The sequence below is a fragment of the Oncorhynchus masou genome, chromosome 5 (genome assembly GCF_036934945.1).
Source record: "Oncorhynchus masou masou isolate Uvic2021 chromosome 5, UVic_Omas_1.1, whole genome shotgun sequence".
In the NCBI taxonomy this organism is placed as follows: domain Eukaryota; kingdom Metazoa; phylum Chordata; class Actinopteri; order Salmoniformes; family Salmonidae; genus Oncorhynchus; species Oncorhynchus masou.
Window position 1 is genome coordinate 58264511 of NC_088216.1, and position 12983 is coordinate 58277493.

The 12983-nt window shown below is 42.0% G+C and overlaps 1 protein-coding gene and 1 non-coding gene across 2 annotated transcripts; both read left to right on the forward strand.

Annotated features, from left to right (window-relative positions):
• The first annotated feature begins 322 nt into the window (after positions 1 to 322).
• On the forward strand, positions 323 to 7636 carry LOC135529485 (transmembrane and coiled-coil domains protein 2-like). Its single transcript, XM_064958184.1, has 4 exons — positions 323 to 370; positions 3978 to 4388; positions 4590 to 5279; positions 5435 to 7636. The coding sequence occupies exons 1-4, from the start codon at positions 323 to 325 to the stop codon at positions 5732 to 5734; spliced, it is 1449 nt and encodes a 482-aa protein (XP_064814256.1). The 3' UTR covers positions 5735 to 7636.
• A 4480-nt stretch (positions 7637 to 12116) lies between these two features.
• On the forward strand, positions 12117 to 12189 carry trnaf-gaa (transfer RNA phenylalanine (anticodon GAA)). The gene has a single exon. It is a non-coding gene; the product is annotated as a tRNA-Phe (tRNA).
• The last annotated feature ends 794 nt before the right edge of the window (positions 12190 to 12983 follow it).

Sequence of the window (12983 nt, forward strand, 5' to 3'; positions counted from 1 at the left end):
CAAAGGAGCAAAAATAAATAACAATATGGTGATGTGGTAGTTGGATGGGCTATTTACAGATTGGCTATATACAGATGCAGTGCATCTGTGAGCTGTTCTGACAGCTGGTGCTTAAAGCTAGTGAGGGAGATATGAGTCTCCAGCTTCAGTAATTTTTGCAGTTCGTTCCAGTCATTGGCAGCAGAGAACTGGAAGGAAAGGTGGCCGAAGGAGGAATAGGCTTTGGGTGTGACCAGTGAAATATAGCTGCTGGAGCGCGTGCTGCGGGTGGGTGCTGCTATGGTGACCAGTGAGCTGAGATAAGGCAGGGCTTTACCTAGCAATGACTTATGGAAGGCCTGGAGCCAGTGGGTTTGGCGACGGATATGAAGTGAGGGCCAGCCAAATAGAGCATACAGGTCGCAGTGATGGGTAGTATATGGGGCTTTGGTGACAAAACAGATGGTACTGTGATAGACTGCATCCAATTTGCGCGTTGGAGGCTATTTTGTAAATGACATCGTAAATGACAAGTCAAGGACCGGTAGGATAGTCCGTTTGGTAGCATTTATGAAAGATGCTTTGTTGCGAAATAGGAAGCCGATTCTAGATTTAATTTTGGATTGTAGATGCTTAATGTGAGTCTGGAAGGAGAGTTTACAGTCTAACCAGACACCTAGGTATTTGTAGTTGTCAGAACCGTCCAGAGTAGTGATGCAGGATGGGTGGGTAGGTGTGGGCAGCACTCGGTTGAAGAGCATGCATTTAGTTTTGCTTGCATTTAAGAGCCGTTGGAGGCCATGGAAGGAGTTGTATGGCATTGAAGCTCGTCTGGAGGTTAGTAAACTTCTTAGCGATGCAATCCCGTTAATGGGATCGATACGACAACAGCCAGTGAAAGTGCAGGGCGCCAAATTCAAAACAACAGAAATCTCATAATTAAAATTCCTCAAACATACATGTATTTCATACCGTTTTAAAGGTAATCTTGTTGTTAATCCCACCACAGTGTTCGATTTCAAATAGGCTTTACAGCGAAAGCACCACAAATGATTATGTTAGGTCACCACCAACTCAAAAATTCTGCCATTTTTCCAGCCAAATAGAGGAGTCACAAAAAGCACAAATAGAGATAAAATGAATCACTAACCTTTGACGATCTTCATCAGATGACACTCATAGGACTTCATGTTGCACAATACATGTATGTTTTGTTTGATAAAGTTCATATTTATGTAAAAACAATCTCAGTATACATTGGCGCATTTCGTTCACTAGTTCCAAAAACATCCAGTGAAATTGCAGAGAGCCACATCATTTTACAGAAATACTCATTATAAATGTCGATAAATACAATTGTTAGACATGGAAATATAGATATACCTCTCCTTAATGCAACCGCTGTGTCAGATTTCAAATAAAACTTTACAAAAAAGCAAACCATGCAATAATCTGAGACGGCGCTCAGAAAATAAATACAATTTTCCGGACATTTTGGAGTCAACAGAAATCAGAAATCACACTATAAATATTCCCTTACCTTTGACGATCTTCATCAGAATGCACTCCCAGGAATCCTAGTTCCACAATAAATGCTTGATTTGTTCGATAATGTCCAGTATTTATGTCCAAGTTGCTACTTTTGTTAGCGCGTTTAGTACACAAATCCAAACGCTCGTGCAGGTCCATCCGAACGTCAGACAAAAACTTTAAAATAATATATTACAGGTCGAAGAAACTTGTCAAACTAAGTATATAATCAATCTTTAGGATGTTGTTATCATAAATCTTCAAATACGTTCCAACCGGAGAATTCAATTTTCTGTAGGAAAGCCAATGAACGCAGGTCGCTATCATGTGAAATGCGCATGACCAGGACCTGGCTCTCTGCCAGACCACTGACTCAAAGAGCTCCCATCCGGCTCCACAACACAGTAGAAGCCTCATTCAAGTTTCTAAAGACGGTTGACATCTAGTGGAAGCCCTAGGATGTGCAACTTTATCCATATCCCACTGTATTCAATAGGGACTGGTTTGAAAATCGACCAACCTCAGATTTCCCACTTCCTGTTTGGATTTCTTCTCAGGTTTTTGCCTGCCATATGAGTTCTGTTATACTCACAGACATCATTCAAACAGTTTTAGAAACAAGTGTTTTCTATCCAACACGATCCAATACTAATAATAATATGCATATATTAGCAACTGGGACTGAGAGAGAAAATGTCTGCTCCAAGCTGTTGCGCATGCAAAACGCTGCTGGCACCCAGCCATACAATGACACAATGTGATCTTTCACGCTCATTTTTCAAAATAAAAGCCTGAAACTATGTCTAAAGACTGTTTACACCATGGGAAAGCCATAGGAAAATGATTATGGTTGATATCCCTTTAAATGGAGTGAAGGCAGGCAATGGAACAGAGAGCTTTCAGGAAAAACAACACTTCCGGGTTGGATTTTCCTCAGGTTTTCACCTGCAATATCAGTTCTGTTATACACACAGACTATATTTTGACAGTATTGGAAACTTTAGAGTGTTTTCTATTCTAATCTGACAATTATATGCATATTCTAGATTCTGGGCCTAAGAAATAGGCAGTTTCATTTGCATACGTTTTTCATCCAAACATCAAAATACTGCCCCCTACACTCAACAGGTTAAGAATGATGGAGGCCACTGTGTTGTTGGTGACCGTCAATGCTGCAGAAATGTTTTGTTACCCTTCCCCAGATCTGTGCCTCGACAAAATCCAGTTTCTGAACTCTACAGACAATTCCTTCAACCTCATGGCTTGGTTTTTGCTCTGACATGCATTATAAACTGTAGGACATTTAGGCACACACCTGTCTATATATATATATATATATATATATATATATATATATATGTGTGTAACAGGTGGACTCCAATCAAGTTGTAGAAACATCTCAAGGATGATCAATGGATACAGGATGCACCTGAGCTCAATTTCGAGTCTCATAGCAAATGATCTGAATACGTATGTAAATAAGGTATTTTTAAAACCCTGTTTTCGCTTTGTCATTATGGGGTACTGTGTGTAGATTGATGAGAAAAAAAAATCTACATTTTAGAATAAGGCTGTAAATGTAACAAAATGTGGAAATAGTCAAGGGGTCTGAATACATTCCGAATGCACTGTATATAATTTTGGCAAAATTATTTCAATTTATCAGAGGGTGCTGCAGCACCTCAGCACCCCTACTTCCTGCGGCTATGCCAACATGGTGGAGGTCTCTTCTATAGTTAAATGGAATAAATGATCTGCAGATGCTCAGCCATCCATGTTTGAGTGTGACAACAGTCAAGATGAAGAGCAGGCCCATCTCATATTCCTGCTTCCTGTGTCATAATCAATGTAATTACCATAAAGATACATTCTATTGCATTCCTTTTCCATTAAAGGAACAGCCTGTAACCGGGTGATGTCATAAGTGGTCTACAAAACTATTTCAGCTATGCAGTTATTGGTCCTTCATTTTTTTGTTTAAAAGGTATGACAGCTGTGCTCATATTCTCCCAAAATCAACGGGATGCTACATTAATTGAAATGACCAATGAACGGTTGGAAATCTTAGATTGTGGTTCAAAGAATATATAATTATCAATTGATAATACAGATGTTTGTCCATATCATGTAACTGTTGTTTCTTCACAATGAAAAACATAATTCTGATTAGAATCAAGGCACTGTAAATCATGATTTTCTAGTTTAGCAGCCTATGTGAAAATTGTATTTATGTGAACATTTTATGTATTGAGCACTTAGTCCTGTTTGAAGGCAGCTCTGTCATGAAATTACTGCATATGAGGCTGGGGTTGGAATTTTTATTTATTTTTAAAAATCACCAGATATGTCAATGTGATGCGTTTTCTGCTTTAAAAGGGACATTTTACCATACAATTCTGCAATGTAACCAATCATGCTCACTCCACTCTGTCTCTTTGCCTGTACTTTGTCACCCCCACCCCCCTTAGCTGGATAAGAGTGAGGTGACAACGTTTGACCTGCCCCTCTCAGCCAGCCATGGAGCCACTGACGCTTCTGCCTCTAACATCAGCGTGGATGGAGCAGGGGCTGTGGCCGGGGTGGAATCTCTGGCTGGGGGGGCTGAAGTGTCAGTGGGCGCCGAGGCCCAGCGGACACGGGCTGCTCTGGAGCTGCTACAGCAGAAGATCCTGAAGAGCATTGAGCAGATTCGGATAGAACAGGAGGCACGAAACGACAATGTGGCAGAGTACTTGAAGCTGGCCCACAATGCCAACAGCCATCAGGCTTTTCGTATCAAACAGGTGTTTGAGAAGAAGAACCAGAAGTCTGCACAGACCATCGCCCACCTGCACAAGAAGCTAGATCTCTACCACAAGAAGTTTAAGGAGATACAGCAGGTGTGTGTGTGTGTGTGTGTGTGTGTGTGTGTGTGTGTGTGTGTGTGTGTGTGTGTGTGTGTGTGTGTGTGTGTGTGTGTGTGTGTAAATATCTGAGTAAAGAGACAGAGAAAGAAAATTAAATGAGTCCTCCATGTCTTATTGGTCTACTTTTGCGTTGACACCTTTTCCCCCATCCACCTACCCTCCCTCTCCTTATAGCAAGGTCTGGGCCGGCAGCCTAAGTATGTGCTGGGGGATATGCAGCAGGGGCTGAAGGATGTAGGGGCTAACGTACGGGCAGGGATCAGTAGCTTTGGTGGAGGTGTGGTGGAGGGTATCAAAGGGGGCGTGTCAGAACTCACCCATACAGCTGTGGTGTCTAAGCCCCTGGAGTTTGTCAGCTTGATCCGCAACAAATTAGGCAGCACACACTCGCTGGAGGATGGTGTGGAGGAGCATTCAGATGATGTACCCCTGAGTAGCAGCGTCACCTTGGCCTCCAGCTCAAAGTACAGTAGTGACGACGAGTGCTCCAGTGACTCTGTGACAGATAGTAATTATTTGGGGGCTGGGGGAGGAGGGGGGATGTTGGGGTTGGGGCTGGCCAGGCTGGACGGGAACGACCACCACAGGTCCTGGGACACTTGGCTGGAAGGCCTGCAGGAGATCAAAGCCAGCCAGGCCCACATGGAGGACGCCATCGAGGACATGAAGAGTCAGCTGCAGAGCGACTACGCCTACATGACCCAGTGCCTACAGGAAGAGAAATACAGGTATGAGCTACTGGAGGAGCAGCTGAATGACCTGACAGAGCTGCACCAGAACCAGATGTCCAACCTGATACAGGAGCTGGTCAGCATGGAAGAGAAAGTAACCTACCAGTCCTATGAGAGAACCAGAGACTCTCAGGTAAAAAGGCAAAAACCTGGATGTATAAGATGTACTGAAACACACAAGTATGAGTGCAGAAAGGAGCCTATAGTACCCGTAAAGCAGTTGTAACTTTATGTTTACCTGTGTTTGTTTTTGTATATACATATTATTTTATGTGTGTGTCAGTACAGGAGGCGGTGGAGTCATGCATGAACCGCATCTCTAGGTTAGAGCTGCAACAGCAGCAGCAGCAGATGCTGCAATGGGAGGGTGTGGAGAACGCCAATGCCCACGCCCTGCTGGGAAAACTCATCAACATCATCCTGGCTGTCATGGCTGTAGTGCTCGTGTTTGTCTCCACCCCTGCTAACTTTATCACCCCACTCATAAAGACCAGAGCACGTGTGGCTGCCACTGTCTTGCTGGCCCTTTTTCTGTTTATCCTCTGGAAGTACTGGGACTTCTGGGAGCTTTGGCTATTGTCAGGCTGACCCCTCCATAGGCCATCACCCACACACATTGTACTTGACCTATCACCTACACTGAAAAAAATGAAGGTTCCTTGGAGAACTCTTGCCCGATAAATAAACTTGGAGTTAAGTGTAAGGTTCTTGACGTGGCATCTACAGTTCTTCAGAATTCTAAAAGGTTCTTGAAATGTATGAGAGCCTGCAGATGTGTCCCTTTCATAGCACACAGCAAATTGGCCAGAGTTATTCAGTGTAACATTTCTAGTGTCGATTCAAGAGTTTCGTTAACACGGTAAATAGTTAAATTAACACTAAGTGGTGTAAAATAGACCCAGTGTTAGTGTTAATAACCAGAGTTGAACATAAACCACACCCCAGCATACTATATTGCAGGTTGATTTTTAAAAATTGTTTGTTAAAATCTATGTTTTTCCATGTACTTTGATTAATTAATCTTACACTACTCAAATATAAATAGCATTGTTGCATCCCAAGTGGCGCAGTGGTCTAAGTCCACCTTTTTAACATGCAGCATTTAACGATCCCTCGGTTGATGAGAAACCTGCGCTCGTTGTGGTGGTTCTATTACCGTTGCTTCTTCCTAGCCACTCGTTCCTTCCAATTTTCTCACCGCCTCCAGATAGGAGACACGCTGGACATTCCTTAGCCTTGCCATCTCATTCTCCTTCACCCTAACAGGGTACTCCAAGAATTCAGGCTCATGTTCACGTGCACAGTTTCAGCATTTCCCTTCATCTGGAAAACTATATTCTTCCCTTCTGCACACACTTGACACATTACCACATATTTTACATTTATGGGGCTTGTGCACAAAAGCTCTTACAGGGTAACTCGTGAATACTAATTTATATCAAAGAACAATAGCATGGATGAAATGAACTTCTTTTCTCCGTCCACCATACAGGTCAATCGACGGGCACCAACCACTCCATCGATGTCTTCAGTTATATCCTCTGCCTTTATTTCTAGCGCCACCCCAGAAATAACCTTGATAGGCGTCCTGCTACGAGAATCCATGCAGGAAACATTCCACTGCGATATATTTGAGTCTTAACACGCGCTTCTTCTGCTCCGCAGACACACAAAAAATCAAAATAAGACCACTAATTGTAATTATCACCGACACTTCCTTCCAACACATTCCAGAGTTTCCTGGAGACGTTAAATGGATTTCCCAAGTAGCATTGATCCAAAACCCTGACCAAAAATGAGTCTAGTGGTTTCCTATTTTCCACCATAGTTGTGTTTCTCATTTCCCTTTGTCTTTGCCACTGTAACCCACTCATTTTCCCTTTCTGCACTATTAGCTTCACTCGACTCACTAGCGGTTTCAAACAAACCTTCAGTTTCCGCCATCTCCGTCCCCCACATCCGTTACCTCTCCACATTAGTCTGCGAATCAGAGGAACATTTATTGGTTGATGGGATTAACCAAAGTGATCAATTATCCCGGGGATGAATTACTTCATGAATGTGTATTGTGTGACTCAAAGAAGAAGACATGGCACAAGTTATCGAAGTGTGGGTTTATGTAAAACTGTTAGAATGTAATATGTCCATGAGAACTTGTGCATTTCTGGTATAAATGTGTTTTGGGGCTATCATGATGGAACATTCCTAGCAGAAGTGAATTCATGGAAAGAGTACTTATGTGCTCAGTTGGCCTTTGGCTGGGAGGAGAGCAGGCTAGGCAGGTAACAGGTTGGTTAGAGTAGAGCCATACCTGAGTTTTGTTATAGGCAAGGAGTTGTTGCAGGAATAGTTTATGCTGAGAACGTCTTTGATTTATTCAAATCTTGTCATCACCCTATGTGTTATTTTCTGTACAAAGTTTATTAGCCAATTCATCCTGCATCTGTTAATATTGTAAATAAAACCCTCTAAGAGAGGTGAGCACCAGAACATCCTGTCTGCCTCTTCACTGTCTGATCTACCGCGGCAGCTTCTGCTTCACGACAACATGTTCACTTAGAATCTTATGTTGAAGGCTACAGGCCTGAAAATCAATAAATGCAACAGCTGTGTCTCTGTCACTGGCCAGCACAGTCATGGGTGACACTGGTAACTCAAAAAGTCACTTGAAAAGTAAACCTACAGCAGGGCTATTCAATTCCGGTCCTGGAGGGCCGAAACATTTCTGATTTTGGAATTTTGTATGGTTCTTCAGAGACCCTGAAAAATTGTTCCCCTACAGCACAGGTGTCAAACTCATGCCAAGGAGGGCCGAGTGGCTGCGGCTCTTCGCTCCTCCCTTGTACTTGATTGATAAATTAAGGTCACTAATTAGTAAGGAGCTCCCCTCACCTGGTTGTCTAAGACTTAATTGAAACGAAAACCAACAAAGACCAGCAGACACTAAGCCCTCCAGGGAATGAGTTTGACATCCCTGCTGTATGGCATTGCTCTTAAGATCCTTATTTGGTTCAAACGTGCACCTTTATTTTTAAGAGAGTATAAGATATAAATACATCTTGATATATGTGGCTGAGAAGATAAGCTTGTTTCATCCAACACATTTATTTGATAAATGTATAAAATATTATAAATATAATTTCTTTATTTTTAAACAGAAATTTGACCCCCTAAATAATATACATTAAATCATATATAATAAAACATTTATTTGTCTTGTTAAACTGGGAAAATCTAAAGTGACGAATCTCGGCCAAGGCTAATCCTATAACTGCTAATAACAGCAACTAATAACTTTTTGTAATCAATTTAATTCAGCACTTAATCAGATCTACGAGGAGCCTAACAAATAATTCAGCGTCGTCCTCTGACAACCTCCTGGGGTCAAAGACCAACGCTTATCTGACATGTACTTAGCTGAGTCACACGACCGCCATACTGTCGCACCATGCAGCACACCTCAGCAGAACAGCATCTGAACTTAAAAGTGCCCTGCCTTACTCTCATCAATACCCCATAAGGACAAAGAGAAAATACATTTTTAGAATTTTTGCAAATATATTAAAAATGAAAAACAGAAATACCTTATTTGTATACATTTTCAGATAGGTTACAACAATAGACAAACACAGTCTGCTTAAACTAATAACACACAAACAATTATACGTTTTCATGTCTTCATTGAACACGCCATGTAAACATTCACAGTGCAGGGTGGGAAAAGTATGTAAACCCTTGGACTTAATAACTGGTTGACTCTTTTTTTGGTAGCAATAACCTCAACCAAACGTTTTCTGTAGTTGCTGATCAGACCTGCACAATGGTCAGGAGGAATTTTGGACCATTCCTCTTTACAAAAACTGTTTCAGTTCAGCAATATTTTTGGGATGTCTGATGTGAACTGCTCTCTTGAGATCATGCCACAGCATCTCAATCAGGTTGAGGTCAGGACTCAAGAAGGAGTATTTTCTTCTGTTGAAGCTATTCGGTTATTGATTCACTTCTTATTTATTTTATTTTACTTTACCTTTATTTAACTAGGCAAGTCAGTTAATAAGAACAAATTCTTATTTTCAATGATGACCTAGGAACAGTGGGTTACCTGCCTTGTTCAGGGGAAGAACGACAGATTTGGGTCTGTGTTTTGGGTCGTTGACCTGTTGCATCACCCAACTTCGGTTGAGCTTCAATTGGCGGACAGATAGTCTAACATTCTCCTGCAAAATGTCTTGATAAACTTGGGAATTAATTTTTCCGTCGATGACAGAAAGCTGTCTAGGCCCTGAGGCAGCAAAGCAGCCCCAAACCATGACGCTCCTTCCGCCAGACTTTACAGTTGGGATGAGGTTTTGATGTTGGTGTGCTGTGCCTTTTTTCTCTCCACACATAGTGTTGTGTGTTCCTTCCAAACAACTCAACTGTAGTTTCATCTGTCCACAGAATATTTTGCCAGTAGCGCTGTGGAACATCCAGGTGCACATTTGCAAACCTCAGGCGTGCAGCAATGGCTTTTTTGGACAGCAGTGGCTTCTTCTGTGGTGTCCTCCCATGAACACCATTCTTGTTTAGTGTTTTACGTATCGTAGACTCGTCAATTGAGATGTTAGCATGTTCCAGAGATTTCTGTAAGTCTTTAGCTGACACTCTCGGATTCTTCTTAACCTCATTGTGCATTTTGCACTGTGATCTTGCAGTCATCTTTGCAGGACGTCCACTCCTAGGGAGAGTAGCAACAGTGCTGAACTTTCTCCACTATCTCCAAAAAGTTCTGGGACACTGTAAAGTCCATGGAGAATAAAAGCACCTCCTCCCAGCTGCCCACTGCACTGAGGCTAGGAAACACTGTCATCACCGATAAATCCACAATAATTGAGAATTTCAAAAAGCATTTTTCTACGACTGGCCATGCTTTCCACCTGGCTACCCCTACCCCGGTCAACAGCCCTGCACCCCTCACTGCAACTTTCTCAAGCCTCCCCATTTCTCCTTCACCAAAATCCAGATAGCTAATGTTCTGAAAGAGCTGCAAAATCTGGACCCCTACAAATCAGTAGAGCTAGACAATCTGGACCCTCTCTTCCTAAAATGATCAGCCGAAATTGTTGCAACCCCTATTACTAGCTTGTTCAACCTTCAACTTTCAGCTCAATAGCAGACGCTCGTTGGCGTGAGAGAGCAGTGTGGGTGCAATAATTGAATAACAAGGATTTCTACATTTATTTTGCAACGCTTGCGCACACGACGTGTCCGGTCTGGTCAGCATGTATTGCGCGCCCCTTCTGGGTCCCGCCCTAGCTCTAACTCAATTGGCCAATTCCACAACTCTGGTCTGATTGGCCAATTGTTGGTAACTTCTTGATTGGTTGGCGAGTGCAATTCTTGGAAGCGAACGACATTGATTGTCGCTACTAGACATTTCCTAGCCTAGACTCACCGTTGTCAGGGTGCGTAAATAAAATACACTAAACCCCTTTCCAGTACACGAAACACTGATGCGCTACTTTTGGCTACATTAAGAAAGCCATCTCCATGTGTACCCATTCAACATGGCCTATATTTTCGTTTTTATTACTTCTAAGCAAAGTACATTTTTGTGGTTCTCATATCCTTACAATGATGTTTTTAATATTGCTTGAACTAATATTATATTTGGTTGGGATCTTTGCAAAATAACTATTTTGGATGCATCAGTTGTTAGCTAGAATGTTAACGCTCATTGACAGAGGCTGTGCAAAAGCTAGACAAAGATACATTTTACTGGTTGGAAGTGCTTTTTAAGTACAATGCAGTTGATTTGCGATGATTAAAATCCAACTATAATCCAAAAGTAGTGTGAAATGCACTCATAAGCGACATGTAAATATAGTTTTTCTTTGGGGGGCGGGGGGGGGGGGGTGGCGTTATATTAGAGCTTCTTCGTATTCTGCCACCAACTTGCGCGCATCGCCCTCGTGCGGCAATGTTTGCAAACACAGAAAGGGGTCTCTGCTCAAGCCTTTAGCACAGGAGTGGGCAATTAGTTCTCTAGGGCCTGATTGGTGTCACACTTTTTCTTCACCCTTCGCAAACAGTTGATTAATTCAATTGCATTCTGAGTTACAGTTCCTATAAGGACATCAGTCAAATAAATACATTCATTAGACCCTAATCTATGGATTACACATGACTTGGCCGGGGGTGCAGCCATGGGCGGACCTTGGAGGGCACCCACTGGGGAAATAGGCTCAGCCAATAGGAATGAGTTATTCCACACAAAAAGGGATTTATTACAGACAGAAATACTCCTCAGCTCCCCCCCAGACGACCCTGCAGGTGACGAAGCTGGATGTGGAGGCGCTGGGCTGGGCTGGCGTGGTTACATGTGGTCTGAGGTTGTGAGGCCAGGTTGGAAGTACTGCCAAATTCTCTAAAGTTATGTTGGAGTCAGCTTATGATAAAGAAATTAACATTATCTCTGGCAACAGCTCTGGTGGACATTCCTGCAGTCAGCATGCCAATTGCACACTCCCTCAAATCTTCAGACATCTGTGGCATTTAGTTGTGTGAAAAAACTGCACATTTTAAAGTGGCCTTTTAGTGACCCCCAGCACAAGGTGCACCTATGTAACGATCATCCTCTTTAATCAGTTTCTGGGTATGCCACACCTGTCAGCTGGATGGATTATTTTGGCAAAGGAGAAATGCTCACTAACAGGGATGTAAACAAATTTGTGCACAAAATTCGAGAGAAATAAGCTTTTTGTGCTTATGGAAATGTTGTATTTATTTTTTTATTTCAGCTCGTGAAACATGAGCCCAACACTTTACATGTTGCGGTTTATTTTTGTTTCGTGTATATTACGAAGTGTCCTTCCTTGCACTGAAGCTGACGATCAAGTTATTGCTGGAGTATGAGCAGCACCATGTGGCCACTCCCGATATTGTACAGTTGACCGTTTAATATACTTACTGATGATTTCCCTTTCAGAGTGCCGAAATAGCTCAGTTGGGAGAGCGTTAGACTGAAGATCTAAAGGTCCCTGGTTCGATCCCGGGTTTCGGCAGTGGAACGGTGTCAACCATTTTCCACGCTGTTTCTCTGAAACCTCGTGTGTACTTCAGTAATAACCCCAGTAGGTCATATGTTTTGAGCACATGTTTTTCATTTAGACCTACTTCAAGAATTTACCCTGTTATCAGCTATTGGTGCAAATGTTGCTAGGAATTTTAAATAATCCTATTAAATTATATGTAATTAATCAAGTAGTAATTCCCTTGTAAATTCTGTAGTCAATAAAGCAGCCTCAAAATATGATGTCACACTATTTCACCAGAGTTGACATATTAATTCATTGTTGCACATTATATTTACAGTGCCTTCAGAAAGTATTCAGACCCCTTGACTTTTTACACATTTTGTAACATTTTTGTAAAATGGATTAAATAAATTATAATCCTCAACAATCTACACACAATATCCCAAAATGACAAAGTAAAAATGGCTTTTTAGGATTTAGCAGTTGTATTAAAAATTAAAAACAGAAAAACCTTATTTACATAAGTACATTTGCTATGAGACTCGCTATTGAGCTCAGGGGCATCATGTTTCCATTGGTCATCCTGAGTGGTTTCTATAAGTTGATTAGAGTCTACCTGTGGTAAATTCAATTGATTGGAAATTATTTGAAAAGGGACACACCTGTCTATATATTAGGTCCCACAGTTGACAGTGCATGTCAGAGCAAAAACCAAGCCATGCCGTCGAAGGAATTGAAGCTCCAAGACAGGCTGTTGTAGAGGCATAGATCTGGTGAAGGGTATCAAAAAATGTCTGCAGCATTGGAGGTCCACAAGAACA